This window comes from Platichthys flesus, chromosome 3 (assembly GCF_949316205.1).
Source record: "Platichthys flesus chromosome 3, fPlaFle2.1, whole genome shotgun sequence".
NCBI classification, from domain to species: Eukaryota; Metazoa; Chordata; class Actinopteri; order Pleuronectiformes; family Pleuronectidae; genus Platichthys; species Platichthys flesus.
Window position 1 is genome coordinate 6,637,085 of NC_084947.1, and position 20,925 is coordinate 6,658,009.

The window sequence follows — 20,925 nt, forward strand, 5'->3', positions numbered from 1 at the left end:
TTCTGTTGAATGAGGGTTTGGCTTTATCAATACATTTCTTTTTGCGTATTGGAAGACAATAACATAAAGAATTCCAAGGGCGTCTGTAACAACTAACATTAACATCTACAAGGTTTGAATAGACAGGAAAGCTGTAGTTCATTACCGGGAACCTGTAAGAGTCAAAATACTGAGATAATGTGATAAATAATGAAAAATAATACATATTTATTTTAGCTGGATGAGTCTTCGCTCATCTCACCTTTCCCAGTCAGTGAATCTTGGTCGGCCTCCCTTTACTGGTTCCCTTCACAGGACTGGGGACAACCCTGAGAAAGAGACTCATCAACATCTGCTTCACTGCACGTTCACTCCTCAGAGAAGCGAATATCATCTTTTTCCTTTTGCCCCTCTTACCTCCTCCTGCACCGAGGACACACTCTGCCCCACACCGTCCGCACCGTGGCCTCCCTCAGAGCCGGGCTCCCCCACAGGTACACGGCCGGTGTGCACACGGCGTTCAGACGGGCCATGATGGCGAACAGATTGGTGGCCTCGTTCCTAAACACGAGCCCTCGCCCCACTATCAGTCTGAGCACGATGTTAACAAAGGAGGGGCACCACAACACCAAGAAGCTAATGACAACAAAGATGATGATTCTCAGAGACTCCTTTTTGTTTTCTCTCTCTGCACTGGGGGGGTCTCTCTCGAGCTGGTACCTGGCTACAAAGTACAGTTTGATGGTCATGGCCACCTTGGTGAGCACGATGAACTGCAAGGTGACGATGCTGAAGACGTACATCTGCACAGCTTTGGAGAGAGGCATGAAATTTTGAATGAGCAACAGCACGTAGACGTGGAACCAGCAGTACACGTTCGTGGAGATGATCAGACTCCGAGTGACAAAGCGCATGTAAGCAAAGGAGTGGCACACAGCAAAATATCGATCGAACTGCGCGAATAAAAAGGTCATAATGTTTACCCCGAGCAGAGTTGTTAACACATTATAAGTCCCGTTTCTGGACGGGTAGCCCTCCTGCACATCGAACAGACCCTGGTAGTACACTGACAGCCCCACCAGTGTGTCACAGATGCTGGTGTTCAGCATGAAAATGAACCGGTTCTGCAGCCGCAGCGCTCTGGTGCACAAAATGCTGATGACCACCGGCCCTGCTAAAAGAACCGCGGCCGTGGCGAATAAGATCTGAAAGATAAAGATGAGATAATCAACAGGACTGTTGAAGTCCACAGAGAGAGGAAGCACCGCTCCTGCCACGGGGGGTGTGAGGTTGAAGAGGAGCATGGTCTGTAAAGCTGCCTTGTTTTTTGGTCTTTATATTGAACAGGTGATACCAAACTGTGCCCATGAGGAATGACCTAATGTCACTCTTCATGTCAATCATTAAGCTTTTATTTCCCCAACATGTTATCATCTTAAAGACACTTTATCATTTAACAAGGCAAATAGTCAGAATTTAGTATTTCAGTTTTTATTTTATTGCAATTCAGTTTTAACATTAACTTGCAGATAGACCCATCTTCATTAAAAACGCTTTTTTGTTATGTTGACAATAATTATCACACAATATTTCCCCCAAACCTTCACAAGCAAACATGCTTTTACTTTTCTTCTGCTCGACACAGTTACATTGATCAACAGCTTTTGATTCATTATTCATTTGTTATCTTCTTATCAGATGTAGAAATCATCATTGGTCACTGATCACTCTTTGTTTCCTAGTGATTCACCTACTGACCCAACTTATTATATTTATCATATGTATAGTTTGAACAGTGCATAATCTAAATGAAGACGCTTCTTAGTTTTCCCATCAAAAATACTTTTTTCAGCTTGAGATAATGTTATCATATATTACACCGCAGCTATACGTTGACACATACTATACATAATCCCCTTTGTGTTGAGGAAACGGCCTCATGAGGAGGGATTTACAATCAGCAGGTCAACACGTCACATATGAGAGAATAGAGGCCTCATGACTTTATTTCCAAGAAAAAGTCTAAATTAATATAAGTGTTTTACTGACACAAGAAACCCACTTATTCGCTCATAAGCATTCTAACACAAATCTGATGGTCCTAGTTTTCACCATGAAAATAAACCTGTCTTGAATGTGTACTGCAACAGTTGTAGGGAATCAAATCTGAAATATAAAGATAAAATAGTCCTCAGTATCTCCTCCTGTCAGGGAATGTGTGATGATGGAGAAGAGTGACGTTTAGGCTGAATGGGTGAAGTGAAATGATTGTTTTATATGTAAGATCAGCTGTGGAGCCACCAGCCTGTATTCTCCTAACATACAAACACCAGCCTCGTGCAGAAATCCAGTGTCAAAGTTAAACTTCCACTGAAGTCCCATGGTAAATTAGTTCCTTTCTTAAGGCTTTTATTCAGCTCTTATTGGGCTGTCATATAAACAAAATATGACAGCCCAATAAGGGCATCATCGTCTTGATGCAGGAGAAATATATAAATAATGTTATTATAATAATACTATAATGAACAAAGCATAACATTCTTCGTTTGCTAAAATACATGCAATGTTGTGGAAAGTATGAACCTCATAACTTGTAGGACAACTTAAAAAAATATAGAAAAGAGTGGCATATATCACATATTAATAGTATTTAATTCACAAGAGCTTTTACTACTCGTGTGAGTTGTATTTTATTCAAAATACCACCAGAGGGCGCTTTGGTGTCACGAATCCATAGGAGGCATCTACAGAAGTTCTTCCTGCGACGATGAACAAATCAGGATAAAAACGTTATTTAGCACATTTATACAGATATTAAAACAAATCAAGGACAATCTGCAAATATTTACACAAATGGACAAAAATATATGTTACTGCGATGTTCCGGACCAAGGATCAGAAAGCTGTTTTCAAACTCGTCATCATTTGCTTGTAAGACGCAAATCTTCTTTGGTGAAATAGTGATTTGGACCCAAAACTAATTTCACATAAGAGACACTTGAATAGAACTTAACTTCAGCACCAGGATCTGCAGTCACATCAGTAAGCTAAAGTTATTATATGTATATATCTATATATATATAAGGTCAGTTTCATCACACTATTGAACTTCAACAGCTCAGTATGTAGATTATAGTATATTTATGCTTGAACGTCTTATGGTGAGGGATGTTTTCTGTACTCATTGAGGCCTGAAAATAAATAAATAATAAGAATCGAAGAAGAATGATATTGTTGAATTATTGACTAATTAAGCATAATATTATATAAAACTATAACAACTATGAATGTAAACCAGCAATCTGATGGACTAAAATTTAAACATAAAACCACAAACTTGTTTCTGTTGAATGAGGGTTTGGCTTTATCAATTAATTCTTTTATTCGTATTAGAAGATAAATAACATTACGAATTCCAAGGGCGTCTGTAACAATTAACATTAACATCAACAAGATCTGAATAGACGGGAAAGCTGCAGTTCATTACCCGGAACCTGTCAGAGTCAACATACTGAAATAAATAATGAAAATAATACATATTTATTCATTTGTAGTTACATTTACATTTTTTATTTAAGCTGGATGAGTCTTCGCTCATCTCACCTTTCCCATTCAGTGAATCTTGGTCGGCCTCCCTTTACTGGTTCCCTTCACAGGACTGGGGACAACCCTGAGAAAGAGACGCATCAACATCTGCTTCACTGCACGTTCACTCCTCAGAGAAGCGAATATCATCTTTTTCCTTTTGCCCCTCTTACCTCCTCCTGCACCGAGGACACACTCTGCCCCACACCGTCCGCACCGTGGCCTCCCTCAGAGCCGGGCTCCCCCACAGGTACACGGCCGGTGTGCACACAGAGTTCAGACGGGCCATGATGGCGAACAGATTGGTGGCCTCGTTCCTAAACACGAGCCCTCGCCCCACTATCAGTCTGAGCACGATGTTAACAAAGGAGGGGCACCACAACACCAAGAAGCTTATGACAACAAAGATGATGATTCTCAGAGACTCCTTGTTGTTTTCTCTCTCTGCACTGGGGGGGTCTCTCTCCAGCTGGTACCTGGCTACAAAGTACAGTTTGATGGTCATGGCCACCTTGGTGAGCACGATGAACTGCAAGGTGACGATGCTGAAGACGTACACCTGCACAGCTTTGGAAAGAGGCAGGTAATTTTGAATGAGCAACAGCACGTAGACGTGGAACCAGCAGTACACGTTCGTGGAGATGATCACCCTCCGAGTGACAAAGCGCATATAGGCAAAGGAGTGGCACACAGCGAAATATCGATCGAACTGCGCGAATAAAAAGGTCATAATGTTTACCCCGAGGAGAGTAGGTAACACGTTATAAGTCCCGTTTCTGGACGGGTAGCCCTCCTGCACATCGAACAGACCCTGGTAGTACACTGACAGCCCCACCAGTGTGTCACAGATGCTGGTGTTCAGCATGAAAATGAACCGGTTCTGCAGCCGCAGCGCTCTGGTGCACAAAATGCTGATAACCACCGGCCCTGCTAAAAGAACCGCGGCCGTGGCGAATAAGATCTGAAAGATAAAGATGAGATAATCAACAGGACTGTTGAAGTCCACAGAGAGAGGAAGCACCGCTCCTGCCACGGGGGGTGTGAGGTTGAAGAGGAGCATGGTGTCTGTAAAGCTGCCTTGTTTTTTGGTCTTTATATTGAACAGGTGATACCAAACTGTGCCCATGAGGAATGACCTAATGGCACTCTTCATGTCAATCATTAAGCTTTTATTTCCTAGAACATGTTATCATCTTAAAGACACTTTATCATTTAACAAGGCAAATAGTCAGAATTTAGTATTTCAGTTTTTCTTTTATTGCAATTCAGTTTTAACATTAACTTGCAGATAGACCCATGTTCATTAAAAATGCCTCTTTGTTAAATTGACAAAAATAATGATCACACAATATTTCCCCCAAACCTTCACAAGCAAACATGCTTTATTTTTCTTCTGCTCGTCACAGTTACATTGATCAAAAGCTTTTAATTCATTATTCATTTGATATCTTGTTTTTATCAGTTGTATATAAATCATCACTGTTCACTGATCACTCTTTGTTTTCTGGTGATTCGGTTACTGAACCCAACTTATTATATTTATCATATGTATAGTTTGAGCAGTGCATAATCTAAATGAAGACGCTTCTTAGTTTTCCATCATAATGACTTTTCCAGCTGGAGAATATCTTATATTACAACGCAGCTATACGTTGACACTTAATATACATAATCCCCTTTATGGTGAGGCAACAGCCTCATGAGAAGGGATTTACAATCAGCAGGTCAACACGTCACATATGAGAGAATAGAGGCCTCATGACTTTATTTCCAAGAAAAAGTCTAAATTAAGATAAGTGCTTTACTGACACCAAGGCAATTTCCTGTATGTGCAAATATACATGGCAATAAAAATAATTCTGATTCTGATTCTGATTCTGATTCTGATTCTGAAGAAACCCACTTATTTGCTCATAAGCATTCTAGCACAAATCTGATGGTCCTAGTTTTCACCATGAAAATAAACCTGTTTTGAATGTGTAGTGCAACAGTTGTAGGGAATCAAATCTGGAATATAAACATAAAATAGTCCTCAGTATCTCCTCCTGTCAGGGAATGTGTCATGATGGAGAAGAGTGACGTTTAGGCTGAATGGGTGAAGTGAAATGATTGTTTTATATGTAAGATCAGCTGTAGAGCCACCAGCCTGTATTTTCCTAACATACCAGCCTCGTGCAGAAATCCAGTGTCAAAGTAAAACTTCCACTGAAGTCCCATGGTAAATTAGTTCCTTTCTTAAGTCTTTCATTCAGCTCTTAATGGGCTGTCATATAAACAAAATATGACAGCCCAATAAGGGCATCATCGTCTTGATGCAGGAGAAATATATAAATAATGTTATTATAATAATACTATAATGAACAAAGCATAACATTCTTCGTTTGCTAAAATACATGCAATGTTGTGGAAAGTATGAACCTCATAACTTGTAGGACAACTTAAAAAAATATAGAAAAGAGTGGCATATATCACATATTAATAGTATTTAATTCACAAGAGCTTTTACTACTCGTGTGAGTTGTATTTTATTCAAAATACCACCAGAGGGCGCTTTGGTGTCACGAATCCATAGGAGGCGTCTACTGACGCTCTTCCTGCGACGATGAACAAATCAGGATAGAAACGTTATTTAGCACATTTATACAGATATTAAAACAAATCAAGGACAATCTGCAAATATTTACACAAATGGACAAAAATATATGTTACTGCAATGTTCCGGACCAAGGATCAGAAAGCTGTTTTCAAACTCGTCATCATTTGCTTGTAAGACGCAAATCTTCTTTGGTGAAATAGAGATTAGGTCCAAAATCTAATTTCAAATAAGACACACTTAAATTGAACTAAACTTCAGCACCAGTAACTGCAGTCACATCAGTACGCTAATGTTATTATATGTATATATACAGTATAATATATCATCTTTTCCTTTTGCCCCTCTCCTGCATTTTATATATATATATATATATATTATATAAGGTCAGTTTCATCACACTATTGAACTTCATCAGCTCAGTATGCAGATTATAGTATATCTATGCTTGAACGTTTTATGGTGAGGGAAGTTTTCTGTACTCATTGAGGCCTGAAAATAAAGAAATAATAATAAGAATCAAAGATGAATAATATTGTTGAATTAGTGACTAATTAAGCATAATATTATATAAATCTATAACAACTATGAAAGTAAACCAGCAATCTGATGGACTAAAAAAACTAATTTAAACATAAAACCACAAACTTGTTTCTGTTGAATGAGGGTTTGGCTTTATCAATTAATTATTTTATTCGTATAAGAAGATAAATAACATTACGAATTCCAAGGGCGTCTGTAACAATTAACATTGACATCAACAAGATCTGAATAGACGGGAAAGCTGCAGTTCATTACCCGGAACCTGTCAGAGTCAACATACTGAAATAAATAATTAAAAATAATACATATTTATTCATTTGTAGTTACATTTACATTTTTTATTTAAGCTGGATGAGTCTTCGCTCATCTCACCTTTCCCAGTCAGTGAATCTCGGTCGGCCTCCCTTCACTGGTTCCCTTCACAGGACTGGGGACAACCCTGAGAAAGAGACGCATCAACATCTGCTTCACTGCACGTTCACTCCTCAGAGAAGCGATTATCATCTTTTTCCTTTTGCCCCTCTTACCTCCTCCTGCACCGAGGACACACTCTGCCCCACACCGTCCGCACCGTGGCCTCCCTCAGAGCCGGGCTCCCCCACAGGTACACGGCCGGTGTGCACACGGCGTTCAGACGGGCCATGATGGCGAACAGATTGGTGGCCTCGTTCCTAAACACGAGCCCTCGCCCCACTATCAGTCTGAGCACGATGTTAACAAAGGAGGGGCACCACAACACCAAGAAGCTAATGACAACAAAGATGATGATTCTCAGAGACTCCTTGTTGTTTTCTCTCTCTGCACTGGGGGGGTCTCTCTCCAGCTGGTACCTGGCTACAAAGTACAGTTTGATGGTCATGGCCACCTTGGTGAGCACGATGAACTGCAAACTGACGATGCCAAAGACGTACATCTGTACAGCTTTGGAGAGAGGCAGGTGATTTTGAATGAGCAACAGCACGTAGACGTGGAACCAACAGTACACGTTCGTGGAGATGATCAGACCCCGAGTGACAAAGCGCATGTAAGCAAAGGAGTGGCACACAGCAAAATATCGATCGAACTGCGCGAATAAAAAGGTCATAATGTTCACCCCGAGCAGAGAAGGTAACACGTGATAAGTCCCGTTTCTGGACGGGTAGCCCTCCTGCACATCGAACAGACCCTGGTAGTACACTGACAGCCCCACTAGTGTGTCACAGATGCTGGTGTTCAGCATGAAAATGAACCGGTTCTGCAGCCGCAGCGCTCTGGTGCACAAAATGCTGATGACCACCGGCCCTGCTAAAAGAACCGCGGCCGTGGCGAATAAGATCTGAAAGATAAAGATGAGATAATCGACAGGACTGTTGAAGTCCACAGAGAGAGGAAGCACCGCTCCTGCCACGGGGGGTGTGAGGTTGAAGAGGAGCATGGTGTCTGTAGAGCCGCCTCGTTTATTTGATCTTTATATTGAACAGGTGATACCAAACTGTGCCCATGAGGAATGACCTAATGTCACTCTTCATGTCAATCTTTAAGCTTTTATTTCCCCAACATGTTATCATCTTAAAGACACTTTATCATTTAACAAGGCAAATAGTCAGAATTTTGTATTTCAGTTTTTCTTTTATTGCAATTCAGTTTTTACATTAACTTGCAGATAGACCCATGTTCATTAAAAATGCCTCTTTGTTAAATTGACAAAAATAATGATCACACAATATTTCCCCCAAACCTTCACAATTCAAACATGCTTTTACTTTTCTTCTGCTCGCCACAGTTACATTGATCAACAGCTTTTGATTCATTATTCATTTGTTATCTTCTTATTATCAGTTGTAGAAATCATCATTGGTCACTGATCACTCTTTGATTCCTAGTGATTCACCTACTGACCCAATTTATTATATTTATCATATGTATAGTTTGAACAGTGCATAATCTAAATGAAGACGCTTCTTAGTTTTCCATCATAAAGACTTTTTCAGCTTGAGATAATGTTATCATATATTACAACACAGCTATACGTTGACACACACTATACATAATCCCCTTTGTGTTGAGGAAACGGCCTCATGAGGAGGGATTAACAATCAGCAGTTCAACAAGCCATATATGAGAGAATAGAGGCCTCATGACTTTAAATCCAAGAAAAAACGCTGAATTGATATAAGTGCTTCACTGACACAAGAAATCCACTTGCACAGTGACTAGAAATTGATATGAAATACTTATATAATATCGCTGACCGATTTTATGTTAAAAGTTAATGATTTTAGAATATCACAATGTCACAGAGCACGGTGCAATAACAATGGGAAGTAAAAAATAAGGTTGTGGGCTAGACTGTAGAAGTTTAGTTTAGTTAAGATAAGTGTGATATTGACTGACCATGATGGGAGTAAAGGGAAGCTTCACCCACACATAGATGCCCTCCTGTTTTAAAGTCTTACTTTCCATGATGAAGTTCAGGCATGTATAGGAGGGAGACAGTGATAGATTGACTGATGATCATAAATATCCCATTTCTCTTTGAGTGTCATTTCATTTTTGAATTGGAGAGGGCATAGTTATTGAAGTTAAATATAGTTTTTATAACTGCTGGTGGCGTTGCTCACATACCCTGGCTCACGTAGTAATTAGTCAGTTTTATTTATCAACAACACGGAGCTGACCGAGGTCCTGAACCTGCCTGTATCAGTGGAGCTGTCCGAGCCGTGGTGCTGAACCTGCGGCTGATTAATACCATGACATTATAAATGAACAAAAGCATTAAAGGGATAGTTCACCCCCGAAAAATTGAATTAACTTATCTACTCACCACTGGGCCGATGGAGGGGTGGGTGATATGTTTGAGGCCCCAAAACAAAAAGTATGAAATCAACCTGAAAATAAAACGTTGTGTAAATGACACCATTTCGCGTCGTATTTGAATTCCGGGAATTACCATCAAACGACAGACGCATAGTGACCCGGCCCCATGTCTGTAATGGATTTTCCCAGAAACACGATGCAGTGGCACATAAATACATTTCGCCAGTCTTTCACCTTTGATTTCATACCTCACTTCACACACAATATAGTCCATCTTCTAAAACTCTGCGCCCTGCAGTCATTTAAAAAATGAGGAATTCTTATGATTAAGGACTCACGTTAATTCAAAATCAAACACATGACATATTAGACCCGTGTTCTGGTAATTTAGAACTCTGTATGATTCCTGCTTATGATGATGGTGATGTTGATTCAGCTTCGTTGTCATTTCTTTGTCACTCCATCGATAGCAAAACCAATTCTGAAAAGAGACAGGAGGTGAGGGTGGAGAGAACGAGAGGGCTGCAGTCAGTGTTTCACATAGCAATATTATAAGTTAAACACAACAATTCTACAAAAGTCAAATGTCTCACACTCAAACAGTGACATTTTAAATTTACTGTATTGAGACCGACCTTGCCCTCCGCCCGGGGCAGATCCTCCGCCACACAGTAACCCACACGGCCCCCCGCAGCGCCGGGCTGCCACAGATGTACAGAGCCGGGGTGACCAGTGCGTTCATTCGAGCCAAGATGGCGAACAGGTTGGTGGCCTCGTTCCTGAACCTCAGACCTCCCCTGGTCAACTGTCTGACAATGATATTGATGAATGACGGACACCACAACGCCAAGAAGCAAATCACCACAAACACAATGATGCGCAGCGACTCCTTTTTGTTCTCTCTTTCCGCGCTGGGCACCTCTCTCACCAGGTGGTTCCTCGCGATGATGTATAATTTAACGGTCATCAGCAGTTTGACAATAAGTATAATTTGCAGAATCATTACACCGAATGCGTTCATCTGAGCCGCTATTGAAATTGACACCAGGCTCTGCACAGTGAGGATGGAGTAGGTGTAAATCCAACAAAATGCGCAGATGCCAATGACAAAGTACCTGCTTATGAAGCGGTTATAAAAGAATGGATGACACACAGCGAAGTAACGATCAAACTGAGCGAACAGGAAGGTTAACACATTGACACCGAGGAATGAGGGCAAGATGTAAAACGTGCCGTTCCTGGAGGGGTAGCCCTCCTGGACGTCGAAGAGGCCGAGGTAGTAGACCGAGAAGCCGGTCATCGTATCACTGATGCTCGTGTTCAGCATGAATATGAAGCGGTTCTGGCCTCGCAGAGACGGGGTGCAGGAGATCCCGATCACCACCGAGCCGGCGACCAGCACCGCGCTGGTGGCGAACACGATGTGGAAGATGAAGATGAGGAAGTCTTCCGGAGTGTTGAAGTCCACCGACAGAGGGACGGTGGTGTTAAGGAGCATACTGGCGCTCCACCAGAGGAAGAGCACGCGTGACACTTATAAAGGCCACATTGTGGATGGATCCTATGGAGTATACGCACACCTCCTGATCTCTAGAGGGCAGAGGCTTTAGCATAACAATATAGTATGTCGTGTAAAAACAACAGGTCTGAATGATAACTTGTTATTTGAAAACACTTGTGCATGGTGATGGTGAAAAACTGGGGATTTCCTCTCACCTGAAGCCTGAGGTCTCCATCACCCTGGAAAACTTTTTTCAAGTTTCTATCACTTTTTGTTCAACACTTCCATGCCTCACATTCAGGGTAAACCTTGTTCAAAAGAAATGGTGTTTTATTCCAACCGACTAATCAAGCATTGCATCCTGAATGTTTCTTTTTAATTTAATTGCAACAACTAATGAGTTTTATTGGAAATGTATATGTTCATGTGGCCTTTATTTAACACTACAATGTGCACGACCGTTAAACCCTCAGATTCAAAAGGCAAAGAAAGAGCTGCAGATAAACACGACTGAAGTCATCCCCAGACCACACTCTTCAACTCACATCAAAAAGCCACTGTAAAAGTTAAAAGTGTCTTTCAACGTTTTTCAGGCCAAGGCCCTGAAACTGGTGGAGAGATGGAGCAGGGACCCCCTACTATATATATTGTATAAAATTGTGTTTTATATTAAACTGGGCCTAGTGCCATATTCAAACATTGCTACCCTGTTATTGTGCCTTCAATACTAAGTTATTCCAATATTACACATTTTCATATATTCATGTTTTTAATTTAAAAATGTGCAAGGTTTAGGATCTGCAGTGTTGCATTGCTAACTGAGAGATAAAGTATTCTGCCTCCATTTATCCGTTTGCTACAATAGTTGGATTCATGTTAATGTGCATTTAAAGACAATTGACATGTGCAAAATAATTGGATGGAAAAAGAAATTTAAAATTAAACGAATATAAAAAAAATTCTAATCAACCCCAAATTCCATGACCCCCCTGCAGTACCTCTGCGGACCCCCTAAGGGTCGAGGACCCCCTGTTGAAGACCTCTGCTTTACCGTATCAAGATGGACCCTTGTTCTCAGACTCTGACAGAGGGCTTCAGCCCCGCATGCCCGAGCCAGGCAACGCCCCTGTTGTTGACCTCTGGGGAATTACAGCCACAGGTGGACGTGAGCTTGTCTTGACTGTGCTTCTTAAACCAGAGCAGAAGTAAACCCTCTCAGTTGTCAGGTCTCAGTGGCTCTGCTGGTGCCACTCGTCACTGAAGACCTGAACTCTGTGCTCCCCTGTTCTCTGCACCGATGAGTAACAGCAGCCTGCAGGGTCTGTCTCTAGCTCTGCCCCTCACCAGCTTTGGTAATGTGTTGTTATTTCTTTTCAGTGTTTCCTTGGCTTCCAGCATCATCTTCCTCAACATGTCTGTGTGTGTCTCCATACTGCTGAACAGGGCTCTGCGCAGCGAGAACCGCTTCATGTACATGCTGAGCACCTGCTTCAGTGACATCTGTTCCGGCGTGTCTTATTACTATGCGGGTGTCCTGGATGTGACGGACGCCATCAACTCCCCTACGAGAACATATTTAATTGTGCCCACATTTTTAGGTCTCTCCTACATGGCCGTCTTGGCCGCGCAGGCCGACAGGTACCACGCTGTGGCTTCACCTTTCCAATACTCGCGCCGCATGACGCTCAACAAAACCGTGGTGGTCATCTGTGCGTACTGGCTCTACGCCTTCCTCATCGTGGCTGTGAGTAACCTGGTCCCAGTCGGCGTGGCCCAACGGATCGTGAGCATTGGCTCCTTCGTGGGCAACATCTTCACAGTGATTATAATGATAGGACTGAACATCAGGCTGTTCATCATAGCAAGGTTCCAGCTGGAGAAGGAGCCACCCTCCGTGGAGAGGGACATCAAGCGCTCCTCGGTGTATCTCATACTGGTGGTGGCTTTGTTCTTTCTGATGACGTGGCTTCCCCTCTTCTGTCATGTTATAGTCTGTAACTTCTCTGCATCTGTGTGTTACGCCTTTAAGAATGATGCCACCGACCCTATACGTGTGTTACCCCGACTGAACGCTGCCCTCACCCCCATCCTGTACATCTGCGGCTGCTCCCCGCTCAGAGCCACGCTGCTCACCAAGGTGTGGAGGCCCTGCTGCAGGAGGAGGTGAGAGAGGCTGGTGAGGGGACTGCCTGCAGATGTGTGTCATGATGCTCACATCTGGCTCCAGGTGAACATGTGATCACAGGTTGAATCACTTTACAGTTGTTGCAGAAAACGAACTTTTATTGTTTAATTTATGTGCGTAAAAGCATAGCAGTGACCTGAATGTCCTTCTGAATGTCTGAGAGTTATCACATATTGCAGATGGAATGTAATACATATTGCATGATTTGTACTTAATGCCTTTATGTGTTGAAATGTTCTTTTTTGTTAGATCGTCCTTTAAATCCATAAAACAGCAAGACAAATATCCTAAATGTTTATTTTTCTGACAATAATTCATTGAAACTTGAAATTGTTTAAAACATCTTTTCCCATTCTCTTCCATTCTCATGGGTTTCATGGGAGATGCTTGCAATGTTTCATCAGGCACTCGGCCCATCCATAAAGTGTATTTAACACCTTCATGTTTTATGTGTTGTCAAATCACAGTGAACAAATTACAGATGTTATTCCACAAATAACTGATGGAAATTAGGCTGAAAATGAACATTTATAATATGGAGCAATTGTTAATTGTAATACTAAATATGTAAAGAAAAGATTGAAGGATGTCAAGGATGTTTTCTAATAATCTTTTACAGTTTCTTAAAAAATATGTTCGACATAAACCTTTTCTATTTCCCTTATGAACACCTGATCAAATTCAGTTTTTAACCACTAGAGGGAGCAATGACCCTTCGTTTATCTATGGATGTCTCACAAATGATGCATCAAATACCTTTCATGGATGTTGGAGATGATTTTTTTTTCTCACACCAGCGTTACTAGTGTTTTTATGTCTGTAAATTCTAAATTCAGTTCATGTTCAGTCTTCAATATGCAGCATTTAAAATATGAATGTATACAATTTTAATCCAGTCATAACTTGGTAAACACACTTATTTTCTAAGACCTTGAGAAATGTCCTAAAAATAAGACATTAATGAAACTTTAACACGTGTTGTTTGCAGTTTGTGTGTTTTGCTGTTGAAGTAGGAGTCGAACCCAAAGAGACAGGAGTGGCCCTTTAACTGTGAACACATTAAGAAATTATTGAATTAGGAAATGTAACCTTCAGGTTTTTGGCACCTAACACATGGAATAAGTTACAGATGGACTTTCAGCTTCAAAACCTTCTAGTGTTGAACAAGTTTAAAACTCTCGTAAAAGATCTAATGTGCAAGTTTTTATTATGAACAAGTTTTAATGTCATTAATCTGTTTGTTAATTACTTCTACTGTCGGAACTGCGTTGATGCTGTTCTTGGTCATCCTCATGAAAGACAGAAAATAAATAAAAGAACCCGACTGTTCCAGACTTGTTTAGCAGAACCTGACAAATAGTATGAATTTAGTTTTATTGAGATGTATATGTTCTTTCAAATTAACCGGAAATAATAAAGATGATTGACTCTATTTGCAGACTGATGTTATTTTAGAGTCTGGTACGTCACTTGTTGACCGGGGGGGAGGGGGGGGGGGGGGGTCAGCTGCAGAATAAAACATCCGGGGCTGAGTCCACAGGGGGGGTAATAAGGTGTATTGATAAACTTATATATACACTAAACAAACTATATATACACTAAGCAAACTATATATACACTAAACAAGCTATATATACACACCCCAAGAGATAAATGATAACTCCTGCTCTGCAGGCTGGAGAGTTTGCACTACACAATCACAAATACTGTAAAACTCAGATATTTATTTTGTTCTCCATCACATGTAAGAACTTGTACTTTATTATTTCCACCTTATGCTACTTCGTTCTTCTTCTCTGATACATCTCAGAGATAATTATTTTTTACTTTATACTGCAGTACATTTATTTCAGGGCTTTAAAGATGAAGATTTCAAAACAATGGATAATATAACTAGTGGTTAACATAAATTGTTACATACTAAACAGATTGGTTTTGAACATATTTTGCTTATGAAAAAGAAATTAAATTTGATCAAATGTCAGATTTTGTTATAGGTTTCCCTCTTTGAAGTTCTAAAATGCTTTGATGATCCATCTCACCACAGATCAAAGAGAGAAACAAACTCTCACAAAATATCTCATATAAAACTGTTTATAAGGAATTCGACTGTAGCTCAAAGTGATTCAAGCCGTGGTCACATGTTCACTTGGAGCCAGATGTGAGCATCATGACACACATCTGCAGGTACGTCTTATTGGAAATGTATATGTTCATGTGGCCTTTATTTAACAATGTGCACGACTGTCAAACCCTCAGAATCAAAATTTAACGAAAGAGCTGTGACCTGTAGATAAACACGACTGAAGTCATCGCCAGACCACACTCTTCTCCTCACATCAAAAAGCCACTGTAAAAGTTAAAAGTGTAGACTAACAATGCTGGAGGGACTGTCAAAGTTTGAGTTTGTAACATTGGTTATTTTGAAAAAATTATAAAAACAGAACCAAACATGCTGTATATGAACTCCCACTAATCTTCATAGGGAATTCATATAAAAAGTGTTTGAAATGTGCAAATCAACACCATCCTCATCCTAGTTCTGTCCAAGACACAAGCTGTTTGTTTTTGCCGTGTATGAAACAGGGCTGAACAGTGTAATGAGACCCAGCTCTGTGTGAGTCCTCCCTTTTTCACCTGTGCCAGCCGTGAAGTCACTGACCACTGTTACTCAGAAACCCCCCTTCTCACCCAGAAGGCGGGGCAGGTTCTGGTCCAGGCTCTGGTCATCTCACGCCTAGACTACTGTAACTCCCTCCTGGCAGGTCTACCTGCTACTGCCATCCGACCTTTGCAGCTCATCCAGAATGCAGCAGCTCGACTGGTTTTTAACCTAAATTCACTCACACTGCTCAGCTCCTCTGCTCCCTTCACTGGCTACCAGTGCCTGCCGCATCCCTTTCCAAACATTACTAGTTGGGTACCGTAATGTGAACGGATCAGGTCCAGTCTACAGCCAGACATGGTCAAACGTTACACCACAGTCTGTTCACTCCGCTCTGCTTCGGCCAATCGGCTTGTTGCTCCCTCACTGAGAGCTAAACACTCATCAAAATCACCACTGTTAGCTGTCCTGGCTCCTAAATGGTGGAATGAGCTCCACATGGACATCCGGACATCAGAAAGTTTACACATCTTCCACCGCAAACTGAAAACACACCTCTTCCGACTATACCTTGAATAAAATGTTTGAAACTAACAATTTAGTAGCACTTAAATGGCACTTACTTGCAGCATATTGTGGTTTTGCCTTATTTTTGAAGAAATTGTACTTTCTTAATTCTTGTTGTTCTGGGTTTGTACCTTTGGGGTTGAATGCACTTATTGTAAGTCGCTTTGGATAAAAGCGTCAACTAAATGAAAATGTAAATGTTGGATGATCTTTATTAGAATAAGCTTTATTTGCCATGTATGTGTACAACATACTAGGAAGATGACTCGGGTTAAATTGTGCTAAGTGTACATACACAGATACAAAGACAATTATCACCAGAATGCAAGAAACTACCAAAATAAACAATTAGAGTTAGACTGTACGAGACAGAGGTGCAACCTGAAACAAGATGTGCAAAGGTGGACAAAAACTACTAACTACCATCTAATACTACTACTAATACTAACTGTGACCAGAGGACAAAAATGCAGTATACTGCAAAGATGCTACAGCGAATATGGACATAAATCTCCCCTCTTTCTTCCATGAACACCTGATCAGGTTCATTTTCAGGCTATATTGATGTCTACCTAATGACAGACCAAATATGTTTTATGGATTAACAAAATAAACACATGGAATGGTTTACAGACTGATTTTCAGCTTCAAAGTCTTCTAGTGTTGAACAAGTTTAAAATTGCACATTTGTTTAATATGACAACGTTTATAGCTTATGAATCTGTTTGTGAAAAATAAAAAAGTTTTATTTTGCAAAACCTAAAATCTGTTTGGTTTAGTTTTATTTAGTTCTATATGATCTTTTCAATATCAGGACAATAACATGTAATGATAATACAAACTGACAGCGATAATGAGTCATGTATTATAATTGCAGGCTGTTGTTGTCCTTAAGCCTGTTACTTCACTTGGTGACCTGATGTCCAGGGAATTACAGCCACAGGTGGACGTGAGCTTGTCTTGACTGTGCTTCTTAAACCAGAGCAGAAGTAAACCCTCTCAGTTGTCAGGTCTCAGTGGCTCTGCTGCTGCCACTCGTCACTGAAGACCTGAACTCTGTGCTCACCTGTTCTCTGCACCGATGAGTAACAGCAGCCTGCAGGGTCTGTCTCTAGCTCTGCCCCTCACCAGCTTTGGTAATGTGTTGTTGTTTCTTTTCAGTGTTTCCTTGGCTTCCAGCATCAACTTCCTCAACATGTCTGTGTGTGTCTCCATACTGCTGAACAGGGCTCTGCGCAGCGAGAACCGCTTCATGTACATGCTGAGCACCTGCTTCAGTGACATCTGCTCCGGCGTGTCTTATTACTATGTGGGGGTCCTCGTTGTGAAGGATGGCATCAACTCCCCTAGCGAAACACATTTAATCGTGCCCACATTTTTAGGTCTCTCCTACATGGCCGTCTTGGCCGCTCAGGCCGACAGGTACCACGCTGTGGCTTCACCTTTCCAATACTCGCGCCGCATGACGCGTAACAGAACCGTGGTGATCATATGTGCGTACTGGTTCTACGCCTTCCTCATCGTGGCTGTGAGTAACCTGGTCCCAGTCGGCGTGGCCCAACGGATCACGAGCATTGGCTCGTTTGTTGCCAACATCTTCACAGTGATTATAATGATAGGACTGAACATCAGGCTGTTCATCATAGCCAGGTTCCAGCTGGAGAAGGAGCCACCCTCCGTGGAGAGGGACATCAAGCTCTCCTCTGTGTATCTCATACTGGTGGTGGCTTTGTTCTTTCTGATGGCGTGGCTTCCTGTCTTCTGTCAGGTTATAGTCTGTAACTTCTTTGGCTTGGTGTGTTACGCCTTTAAGAATGATGCCACCGACCCTCTGCGTGTGTTACCCCGACTGAACGCTGCCCTCACCCCCATCCTGTACATCTGCGGCTGCTCCCCGCTAAGAGCCACGCTGCTCACCAAGGTGTGGAGGCCCTGCTGCAGGAGGAGGTGAGAGAGGCTGGTGAGGGGGCTGCCTGCAGATGTGTATCATGATGCTCACATCTGGCTCCACGTGAACATGTGATCACAGGTTGAATCACTTTACAGTTGTTGCAGAAAACGAACTTTAATTGTTTCATTTATGTGCGTAAAAGCAAAGCAGTGATCTGAATGTCCTTCTGAATGTCTGAGAGTTATCACATATTGCAGATGGAGTTATACATATTGCATGATTTGTACTTTATGCCTCTATGTGTTGAAATGTTCTTTTTGTTAGATCTTCCTTTAAATCCATAAAACAGCAAGACAAATATCCTAAATGTTTATGTTTCTGACAATAATTACTTGAACTGGAAACTTGAACTGGTTTAAAACGTCTTTTCCCATTCTCTTCCATTCTCATGGGTTTCATGGGAGATGCTTGAAATGTTTCATCAGGCACTCGGCCCATCCATAAAGTGTATTTAACACCTTCATGTTTTATGTGTTGTCAAATCACAGTGAACAAATTACAGATGTTATTCCACAAATAACTGATGGAAATGAGGCTGAAAATGAACATTTATAATATGGAGCAATTGTTAATTGTAATACTAAATATGTAAAGAAAAGATTGAAGGATGTCAAGGATGTTTTCTAATAATCTTGAACAGTTTCTTAAAAAATATGTTCGACATAAACCTTTTCTATTTCCCTTATGAACACCTGATCAAATTCAGTTTTTAACCACTAGAGGGAGCAATGACCCCTTGTTTCTCTATGGATGGCTCACAAATGATGCATCAAGTACCTTTCATGGATGTTGGAGATGATTTTTTTTTCTCACACCAGCGTTACTAGTGTTTTATGTCTGTAAATTCTAAACTTTAACACATGTTGTTTGCAGTTTGTGTGTTTTGCTGTCGAAGTAAGAGTCGAACCCAAAGAGGCATGAGTGGCCCTCGACTGTGAACACATTAAGAAATTATTGAATTAGGAAATGTAACCTTCAGGTTTTTGGCACCTAACACATGGAATAAGTTACAGATGGACTTTCAGCTTCAAAACCTTCTAGTGTTGAACAAGTTTAAAACTTTTGTCTAAGATCTAATGTGCAAATGTTTATTATGAACAAGTTTTAATGTCATTAATCTGTTTGTTAATTATTTCTAATTACTGCGTTGATGCTATTCTTGGCCAGGTCGTCCTCATGAAAGACAGAAAATAAATAAAAGAACCCGACTGTTCCGGACTTGTTTAGCAGAACCTGACAAATAGTATAAATTTAGTTTTATTGAGATGTATATGTTCTTTCAAATTAACCGAAGACAATAAAGATGAATTGACTCTATTTGCAGACTGATGTTATTTTAAAGCCTGGTACGTCACTTGTTGACCGGGGGGGGGGGGGGGGGGGTCGACTGCAGGATAAAACATCCGGGGCTGAGTCCGCAGGGGGAGGGGGGGTGATAAGGTGTATTGATAAACTTATATATACACTAAACAAACTATATATACACTAAACAAGCTATATATACACACCCCAAGAGATAAATGAGAATGGAGAGATTGCACCACACAATCACAAATACTGTGAAACTCAGATATTTATTTTGTTCTCCATCACATGTAAGAACTTGTACTTTATTATTTCCACCTTATGCTACTTCGTTCTTCTTCTCTGATACATCTCAGAGATAATTATTATTTCCTTTATACTGCAGTACATTTATTTGAGGGCTTTAAAGATTAAGATTTCAAAACAGTGGATAATATAAGAAGTTGTTAAATACTAAACAGATTGGTTTTGAACATATTTTGCTTATGAAAAAGAAATTAAATTTGATCAAATGTCATATTTTGTTTTTCTCTTTGAAGTTCTCAAATGCTTCAATGATCCATCTCACCTAAGATCAAAGAGAGAAACAAACTCTCACAAAATATCTCATATAAAACTGTTTATAATGAATTTGACTGTAGCTTAAAGTGATTCAAGCCGTGGTCACATGTTCACGTGGAGCCAGATGTGAGCATCATGACACACATCTGCAGGTACTTTTTATTGGAAATGTATATGTTCATGTGGCCTTTATTTTACACTACAATGTGCACAACCGTAAAACCCTCAGAATCAAAATGCAACGAAAGAGCTGTGACCTGTAGATAAACACGGCTGAAGTCATCCCCAGACCACACTCTTCTCCTCACATCAAAAAGCCACTGTAAAAGTTAAAAGTGTAGACTAACAATGCGGGAGGGACTTTCAAAGTTTGAGTTTGTAACATTGGTTGTTTTGAAAAAATTATAAAAACAGAACCAAACATGCTGTATATGAACTCCCACTAATCTTCAAAGGGAATTCATATAAAAAGTGTTTGAAATGTGCAAATCAACACCATCCTCATCCTAGTTCTGTCCAAGACACAGGCTGTTTGTTTTTGCCGTGTATGAAACAGGGCTGAACAGTGTAATGAGACCCAGCTCTGTGTGAGTCCTCCCTTTTTCACCTGTGCCAGCCGTGAAGTCACTGACCACTGTTACTCAGAAACCCCCCTTCTCACCCAGAAGGAGGGGCAGGTTCTGGTCCAGGCTCTGGTCATCTCACGCCTAGACTACTGTAACTCCCTCCTGGCAGGTCTACCTGCTACTGCCAT

The 20,925-nt window shown here is 40.9% G+C and overlaps 6 protein-coding genes across 6 annotated transcripts; 2 read left to right on the forward strand and 4 right to left on the reverse strand.

Annotated features, from left to right (window-relative positions):
- Positions 1-392: 392 nt before the first annotated feature.
- LOC133933675 (uncharacterized) lies at positions 393-1,283 on the reverse strand. The gene has a single exon (XM_062380853.1). It carries the CDS (start codon positions 1,281-1,283, stop codon positions 393-395), a length of 891 nt encoding a protein of 296 aa, XP_062236837.1.
- Positions 1,284-3,733: 2,450 nt separating this feature from the next.
- LOC133933693 (uncharacterized) lies at positions 3,734-4,624 on the reverse strand. The gene has a single exon (XM_062380875.1). It carries the CDS (start codon positions 4,622-4,624, stop codon positions 3,734-3,736), a length of 891 nt encoding a protein of 296 aa, XP_062236859.1.
- A 2,599-nt stretch (positions 4,625-7,223) lies between these two features.
- On the reverse strand, positions 7,224-8,114 carry LOC133933671 (uncharacterized). The gene has a single exon (XM_062380841.1). It carries the CDS (start codon positions 8,112-8,114, stop codon positions 7,224-7,226), a length of 891 nt encoding a protein of 296 aa, XP_062236825.1.
- Positions 8,115-9,940: 1,826 nt separating this feature from the next.
- LOC133933592 (G-protein coupled receptor 15-like) lies at positions 9,941-10,994 on the reverse strand. The gene is made up of 2 exons (XM_062380718.1): positions 10,132-10,994; positions 9,941-9,977 (listed from the first exon to the last, which is right to left on the reverse strand). Exons 1-2 carry the CDS (start codon positions 10,992-10,994, stop codon positions 9,941-9,943), a joined length of 900 nt encoding a protein of 299 aa, XP_062236702.1.
- Positions 10,995-12,294: 1,300 nt separating this feature from the next.
- LOC133949349 (D(1)-like dopamine receptor) lies at positions 12,295-14,558 on the forward strand. The gene has a single exon (XM_062383419.1). It carries the CDS (start codon positions 12,295-12,297, stop codon positions 13,162-13,164), a length of 870 nt encoding a protein of 289 aa, XP_062239403.1. The 3' UTR covers positions 13,165-14,558.
- Positions 14,559-17,435: 2,877 nt separating this feature from the next.
- Positions 17,436-18,313, forward strand: LOC133934405 (D(1)-like dopamine receptor). The gene has a single exon (XM_062381165.1). It carries the CDS (start codon positions 17,436-17,438, stop codon positions 18,303-18,305), a length of 870 nt encoding a protein of 289 aa, XP_062237149.1. The 3' UTR covers positions 18,306-18,313.
- Positions 18,314-20,925: the final 2,612 nt, after the last annotated feature.